Source organism: Aethalodelphis obliquidens, unplaced genomic scaffold, assembly GCF_003676395.1.
Source record: "Aethalodelphis obliquidens isolate GAN/ISIS:26980383/991018 unplaced genomic scaffold, ASM367639v1 scaffold86, whole genome shotgun sequence".
Lineage (NCBI taxonomy): Eukaryota > Metazoa > Chordata > Mammalia > Artiodactyla > Delphinidae > Aethalodelphis > Aethalodelphis obliquidens.
Window position 1 is genome coordinate 4,023,909 of NW_020838030.1, and position 8,301 is coordinate 4,032,209.

Genomic DNA, 8,301 nt, shown 5'->3' on the forward strand with positions numbered 1-8,301 from the left:
TCCGTGATCTCTATCTCCTGAATTCTAAGAAAGTTAGAATTTAAAGGTCCTCCAAGGAACCTCCTTCTCCATGCCCTTTATTCTGAAGAGGAGGAATCAGGGTTCAGAAGTAGTCAAGGGACCCCACCCACACCCATTCCCCCCTCACAAGTCACCAGCCAGTTAGGGGAAGAAAACGGAATCAACTCCAGCCAAGGCTCCACCTCCTTTGCCATGGTTATTGCCTGGTTCTGTCTGCCAGCATGGGATCTGGGTTTCCTTCCTGCACCTCCTTGTTCACAGAGCTACCTCAGTCACCAGACTATGAGCTCCCAGAGGACAGGGCCTCCTGCACCCATGCGCTTCAAAGCCCATGCACCCAGCACAGTGGCCAGCACGGAGCCCGTGTTCAGCCTCACTCTGGCCCTTCGCTCTCCTCATGTGTGCACGAGCCCTCCAACTCCATCTATAATCTCCAGAACAGGAAGCCTTCCTATATGTGATGTTTCACACAAGTGTTCACGCGCCCTCGGAGAAAAGGGAATGCAATCGGTGGAAGAAAGCTTTGCAGCCCACTGGGGAAAAGTTCCCCAAGTGTCTGCCCCCTTCCCACTTCTCTGGGCAAGTGCTAACCATGTTAGGAAAGGAGATGGTCTGTGGGGTCCACAGACAGTCCTAAGAGAAGTCTGGGAACCTAATATTATAGGCAAAATGCCTGAATGTACACTTGTGCCTTTTTCTGGAGAGGAGCACTTAGCTTTGATCAGATTCTCTAAAACATTGTTTCTCAAATATTTTTTTCTAGAGTAAAAAAATGTCTCAGACACCCAAGGTTGACATGGTATTTTTTATTAAAATGACATTTAATCTTTTACAAATAAGTAATGAATTATAAAGTCTGTGATTATAGTATTCAAACACCTATAAAACCAGAACTTACAAGTTAAATACCAACTATACTATGGAACCAACACAATTCAAATTGATAGCATAAAACGGATGTGTATGATAATGCCATCTTGTGACATTAAATCGATTTCCCAACAGAAAAACAGAACTGACAGGTAGGAGGCAGGGTCTATGGAATTAAGCTTGCGTATTTTTTTTCTTTTTGCGGTACGCAGGCCTCTCACTGTTGTGGCCTCTCCCGTTGCGGAGCACAGGCTTCGGACGCACAGGCTCAGCGGCCATGGCTCATGGGCCCAGCTGCTCCGTGGCATGTGGGATCTTCCCGGACCGGGGCATGAACCCGTGTCCCCTGCACCGGCAGGCGGACTCTCAACCACTGCGCCACCAGGGAAGCCCAAGCTTGCGTATTTTTCCATGCACTATTTGAGAATCAATTCTACCACCATTTTTCTCCGGTCACAAAATTGCAAAACCTTTGTTCCTACAGTTTGTTGCATTCTTGGCTGGACTTAGCATCAATGACCATTTATGAATTAAATCTCTCTGCTCTTTTTCCCTTGGCCACCATCATCCTGTTCACCAAGAATGCATCTTAAATTGTAAACACGGACAAAGTCAGGCACTGAGATCCCCCAGCCGTCCTCATTTATAAGGTGGCTGTGCAGATGATCCAGAACATGCACATATTTTTAGAATATCCTCAAAATAAAGCTGCACAATTAAATTATCATGGAGGACTCACAGCCCTCCAAGAATATGTCCTTGAATTTTAGTTTGATAAACAAGACCCCACAAAATGTGGTGGGTGGGGGAAGCAAGGCAAAGTCATGCAGGGATAGAAGCTACTTCACAGCGTTTTCTTGGTCTAATGCCCACTGTTCCTTCTGCTGGTGACCAACATCCTACCCAGTCTTACTGTGTCTCAGCTTTCAGGATGACTGGCCACTTCCATTGACAACCTAACCACAGGTTACAACACAAATGGCAAACAGGTTAAAGCATGTGTGTTGATTCCAGTCAAAAGGTGGTGGCTGCCTAGACTACTGAGCAGAGTTCTGAGGCCAAGACTAGACTCAAAAGGAAAGCATTCTACAATCGACTAGTGATGTCTGCACTGAGCACAGCCTCCAAAGACAGGGGTTGAGAAGTATTTGCCTTCCCTAGATTGTAAGATTCAATCCTGACAGGATGACAAATTGAAAAGTAAACAGTATATTAGAATCCAAAGTAATGTAAAAAGTTACCCATTCAAGGCAGGAGGAGGGTGGTGAATTCAAGTATCTACCTGGGTAGGACAGGTAGAGTAAATGAGCAATGTGAGCTGGGTGGGGACTGTGGCCAGCTTGAGGACAGAAGCTTCAAGCAAAGGCAACAGACGGTTCTCAGCTGCAGCCATTGCTGCCAAGTAAGAATGTGGGAATGCGGCTCTGGTTTGGCCAGATCTTTTTAATTTTTCAAGAGAAGCTGAAAAATCTGGATTTTCATGTCAAGCCTTCTGATTTTTCAATTTTGACAACCAAATACATTTTTGAAATTTGCTGGTCACTGATCTAAAGCCTAACTGGCTGACAGGCCCCCTGTCTGCAACCCTTGATCTAGTCTAACCCCTTCATTTTACAGAGGAAAATCTGACACTCAGAGGCAGGGCTGCAATTGCAGCCCAACCCCCCGAACCTCAGTTTAGTACTTCTTCCCTGCATCCCTACTCTGTGCAGGAAGGGTCCAGTCTCTGTATTTGGCAAAGCAAGGAAAGAGCATCACAGTTCTTCTCCCTGTGCCAATCCCTGGGCCAGTACTCAGCTCAGGTTCAGAGCTGAAGAGTGTACAGAACAGGTACACTTTCATTGGAATCTGGACTCATGGCAAGAGACATGACATACCACCAATCCCAGGTCCCCCAGCAGGACCATCAGAGAGACCCTCCCTGGAGGCCATACCTGTGTTCCATTTGTGCCCACAGGTGGCCCAGGGGAGCTCGGTGGTGAAGCAGTTGCTCAGGTAGAAAATGGCCCACGCCAGGATGATGATGTAGTACACGTTTAGATGGGCCTCAATCACCTGCGTTGCATAGCCAATGCCTGAAAGAACGAAGGAAAGCCAGTGATTGGTCTCTCTCCGCCTTGTTAAAAGCTGCCCTTCACAACCGGACATCACCCAGGAACCCTTTTACTTTGTTATTAACTCAACACTTACCTTCAAATAAAGGGCACACTTTCCTCCAACACGTAATGCCACCTTCACTCGTAAATTGTCCCAGAGCTGTTTCCAGGAAAAAAACAGGAATCCCACAGCATATAAAAAACACCACATAGGGAATCAGGAATGCCCCTGCAAGGATGCAAAGTAAGCGAATGAGGTTAAAATCGCCTCTACCACTTCACGTTCAGCCCTTTAATAAGCACCTACCAGAGGCAATACCTCATGTGCTCTGAGCTTGAGTTCAAGTTCCTGCTATGAGGACCAGAGTCAGAAAATGTGAGCCTGGGTTTGTGCTCTCTGCTGCCTACTCCCTTGAACAAGTTTATGTCACATCTCCCAGCCTCAACTTCCTCAACTGTAAAATAGGGCTTTAATACTTAATATCGGCACCACTTATCTCACAGAACTGTTGTGCAGCTAAGATGATAATGTAGAAGAAATTGTGTTATATGCTTGATTCTTTTATTTACGCATTCTACCCTCCAGCGCAGGTCAAATTCATTCCCTCCCTGAACGCTACATCCTTCTTTTATATTCTAAAGTAACCTCAACAGGCCAGGGGAGGGGGACCTCTTCTTCTTACTTGGGAAGTGACCTGCAAAAAGTCTTCATAAAGAAAGGCATTCTCAAGGAGATATACAATGAGCAGTAACAGGCCCTTGTACATGAGCCCCAGGTATGAAGCTGAGTTATAAGCAGTTCGTAGCAAGAATCCGTCCAGAGAGGCTGGCTTTGAGTCAATCTGAGAAAAGACCACCGTAAGCTTTAGTGCTCCCATCTTGAAACACAATACCCACTGCCTGAGCCTTTCTGTGAAACAAATTAAATAACTGAGGTGAACATGAGCCATTACAAGAAGAAAGGGATTTTCCCAAATCCCTCATTCTCTCTCTCGTCTAATAACAAAGCATGAAAACACACGCTATTCCCCACCATCTGATCTCACAAATGAAGGCTTTCACTGAAATTGCTTTTTGCTAAATGAGTCCCTTTAACCACAGGATTGAAAGCAACGATTTTGATCAATCCTGATAATAGGACAATATTTACCAGGTTTTGAAAAGGTCTTAGTTTTCTATTTTTACAAAGTTTCACCTTGGGAAAGAAATACTAAACTATTGTTGCAATTTATGAGTAGAGCTGTGTAGATTTTTTTAAAAAGGTAAACAGTTGATAAGCAGATACCCCAACTATATTAGAAGGCAAAAAGTGTGTAAAAGAAGATACGAGGGTCTGTTTGCTGAATATAAATCTGATTAAAACAAGCCACAGAAGTTTCCCGAATATGCTGTAATTTACCTGTGAATCCTCTAGAACCTAACAGATGACACTTTCTGAAAGCCTTGTGGCCTCTCTGTTCACAAAGCTAGTAATCCTTTGGATAACTAGCTCAATTAAACCAGGATATCTGTGCACCCAACGGAGACTCTTGTCTCATTAGAGTAAAAAGAAAATGACTCATTTTTAAACTTGACTTACTACAACCTTTTTTTTCATCTGAGGCAGAGTTTGTAATTAACGCAACTTACACTATTTTCTGATTTTAGGAATGCATTTTTTGTTGTTGTTTTGGCATAAGAATTTCCCGTATTTAAAAAAGAAAAAGAAAAAAGATGTTAAAACAGCTCTTGCCTGGGACTATCCCAAAGGGTTTCCACAGGCATCTAAGCGGACATGGCAGCTTACACAGGCTGAATATGCAAAGAGAGGCGGATTCCCAGATGAGGGCACAGGGCACGTTCGGGGTCTCTGGGTCTGCTCCACCTCTCCCCCTTGCCAAGCCACCAACACTGGCGGCCACTTCATTACCAGTGCAGGGCAGGCTTGGAGCAGGCTGTGCCTTCAGGATGAATGTCTCCAAAGAAAGGGCCCTGGCCAAGCAGTACCCTTTTCACTCTCCCTGCAGCTGCCCGCACAGGAAGTCCTGCTCCACGAAGCCTAACAGTGTGGTCCCTGCCAACCTCTGAGCCACCTTCACTGGGGTCTGGGGATCTGCTGGAGGGACACAGCAAATAGAGAGAGGAAAACATAGACACAGCCTTCTCCTTGCAGAAACTGTGCCACTCAAGGTTTCACAAAGTCCTCTGCCACGGAACTCCCAGCTGTCCTGCTGATATGACAGGTCGGGGGCTCCTAAAGCCTGGAGCCCCTTCCTTGGGCTGGGAGATTTGAGGACTCACTGCTGCATCTCCACCAAACTGAGTCGGACACGTTGTCTCTAGAAACAACCCTCTCATCACCTTCCTTTCCCTGACCCCTGCAAGCTTTAAGCATCTTCTAAACATCCAATTATTATTGTTGCTATTTGTCATGAGTGACTGAGACCAGTAAAAGAAACTGTTTGCTGCCCATTTTCCCACCAGACAGTCCTGAAAATAGGCCCTAGAAAAGGCCCTACGGGCAAATGAAAGGCAGGGAATCAAACAGCAATGCCTCACCTAAAAGTTCTCCCTGTTGTCATCCAATCCCACTTTAAAACCAGGCCTTTGGTGTCAGAATCCCATCTTTACCCCTTATTAAGTGAGTTCTCTGGCCCTTAGTTTCCTCATCTGCAAAACGGGTATAGCACTACCTACAAAGATGACTGTAGGATGAAATGAGACGGTGTAAGTAAAGTTTAGTACGGAGGCTGGCGTTTCAACAAGCGCTCAAAACCCGAGCCTACTCAGATTATGAGCCCCTTTCCTTCATGCAGGTTTCCAGTCAGGAAAGCTGAGGCTCAAAGGGTCTGTCTCCTGCCCCAAACATGAAGGGCTCCTCGTCTCGGTCTGCACCTCACTCTGGGACAGAACACACCTGGCGGACAAGTCCCCGCGTGCTAGCAGGTGGTACACGCAGGTGCGAGGCGCGCATGCGCACTGGGACAGCGGCCTTGCTCAGGGGTAAGCTCGCTCGCCAGGTGGGCCGGGCCGGCGTTCTCCGCGAGGGGCCCCCTACACGCAGGCGCGGGAGGGGTCTCGCGCTCACCCCTAGCTCCCCGCCCCCACAGGGCTGGCTTCCCCCAACGCATTCTCCTCAGGGCCGCGCGTCGCCTCACCTCCGCCGTTCTTGTAGCACAGGTAAGGGAAGCGCCACACGTTGCCCAGCCCGATGATTTCCCCTGCCACGCTCAGCACGAACTCCACCTTGTTATTCCAGTGGCCGCGCTCGTGGACTGCCTTGTCGCGCTTGTCGCGCGGGTCGCGGGCGGACGCCGCGCCCCCGCTGCCGCCGCCGCTACCCAGCGCCTCAGACTCCCGCGCCTCCTCGGCAGCCTTCCCGTTGCCCAGAGGCAGCGCCTTCTCCGCCGTCATGGCCGCGCTGGCTGCCTCGTGCGCCGGGCCGGCTCTGCGCCGCCGCCCCGGGCGGGCTGGCTTTTCAGGAGGCGCGAGCAGGCGGGAGGGGGAGGCAGGGGGTGGAGCTGAGGGGCCGGGCCGGGCCAGCGCAGGGACGGGGACGCCGCGCGGCGGCCCGGCGGCCCGGCGGCCCGGCCCGCCCGGCGCCCGCGTCGCCTCAGCCCGGCTAGGCCGGGCCCGGGAGCCCCATGAGCACCTTGCGCGCGCCGCACCGCGCGCGCCGAGCACTTTGCGCGCGCCGAGCACTTTGCGCGCGCCGAGCACCTTGTCGCGCTACCCCTTCCTTCTCATGTCCTACCCACATGGCCTCTTAAGAGTGGAAGGGTCCGTTCAGGCCTAGGCTGGGCTCCAGGCACCAAGCCCTGAAGTTCCACCACTCTGTAACCTCCAACCTCCTGGGCCTCAGTTTCTCACCTCTAATAAGAGAAGTGGCTGTAGAACAGGCTTCTCCGACTTTAACGTACACACCAAGCACCTGCGGATCTTGTTAAACTGCACATCCTGATCCAGTGGGTGGGGCTGGGCTGGAGCTTTGGCGTTTGGAACATGTGCCCAGGTGATGCTAATGCTGTTGGCAGGGACCACACCTGGAGGAAGAACGGAGTAAATGAACTCCGGGTTTCTTCCCAGTGCTCAGACTGTGAGCTCCCCTAGGGAAGGGACACCTCCAGATCTTGTCCAGCCTGGCACCCACTGCTCTAAACACAGTGACTCCGGACAGTGTGGCAGTTAAGCACGTCTGTCCAGACTGGCAACTCTAATTTGAATCTCATGCTCCACCTATCTTAGTCTACTCAGTCTTGGGAAGAAGTCATCTGACCTCTCTGTGCCTCAGTTTACTGATTTGCAAAAAGGAATACCAACAGTGCTTTTCTTATGAGTTTGTGTGTGTGTGTGTGAGTTAATAAGAAAATGCTTATAAAGTATTTAGTGTTTTCGAAGTGCTCTATGAACATTAGCGATTATTAGTATTATACAATGTGTAGTCACTCACAAATATATTTGTGCATATTCTTGTTGAATATCTGTCTTTCCACTCAATTGAAAGGATGATGTACACTGTCTTGTTCATTATAACAGGTACAGAAGCCAGCACAAGACCTAGTACATAGTAAATGCTTACTAAATATTTGTGGAGAGAAGAAGGAAAGGCCAGAGGAAGGAAGGGAGGAAGGAAAAACAAAAGCAAAAGAAGATTAGGTCTGCAAGGGGCCACAGAGATAATCAGACCCACCTCTCATTTCACAGCCCTGAAGAAGCCCAGCCACATGAACTGTCGCTAACACCACCCACTGAGCTCTCCATCCATCCCTTGGAACTCCCCCGAACCTCTGAGGAAGAGCCTCCTTGTCTTGTGGCCTCAGCGTCTCCTTCATTCTAGCTAGCAACTGCTCTCCCCACCTCCATGCCCCCCAGAAAACCCTTCCAGTCACCATCTTCCCCTTTCAAGCTTCCTTCCTCCCCTCCCCCTCACTATCATATTTCTTGAAAGAGTGAGTTTACATGCTGCCTGCCCTATCTTCACCTCCCACTCATTCCTCAGCCCACAGCAATCTGGCGCCCACCCCCGCCACTCCCCTGAAAATGCTGTCTGTGAAGCCCTGGAAGCACTCTTAAAGTGGCAAATCCTACAGTTCCTTGTCCATCGCCATCCTGCCTGACCTGTAGGTAACTTTCGGCACCATTATTCCCATCTCTCCCTCTTAAACTTCACACCTGCTTGGTTTCCTTGGTACTGCCTGCCTCTGTTACTGTTTCTCTCTCTGCTTCTCTAGTCTTCCTCTCTTTCCACTTAAATTGAGTCTTTCTCACGCTGTTAGCCATCCAACTAAATGCTGACAGCTCCCAAACCTCCACTCCCAGGTGCTGTCCAGCATAT

At 49.2% G+C, this 8,301-nt stretch overlaps 1 protein-coding gene across 1 annotated transcript in view; it reads right to left on the reverse strand.

The window, feature by feature from the left end:
• Positions 1-6,445, reverse strand: part of SLC6A11 (solute carrier family 6 member 11) — a 121,626-nt gene extending 115,181 nt beyond the window's left edge. The window contains exons 1-3 of the mRNA XM_027093850.1: positions 6,125-6,445; positions 3,082-3,216; positions 2,826-2,966 (exon numbers count right to left, since the gene is read on the reverse strand). Of these exons, the coding sequence (XP_026949651.1) occupies positions 2,826-2,966; positions 3,082-3,216; positions 6,125-6,380 (532 nt within the window). The 5' untranslated portion in view covers positions 6,381-6,445. The remainder of the gene's footprint in view (positions 1-2,825; positions 2,967-3,081; positions 3,217-6,124) is intronic.
• Positions 6,446-8,301: the final 1,856 nt, after the last annotated feature.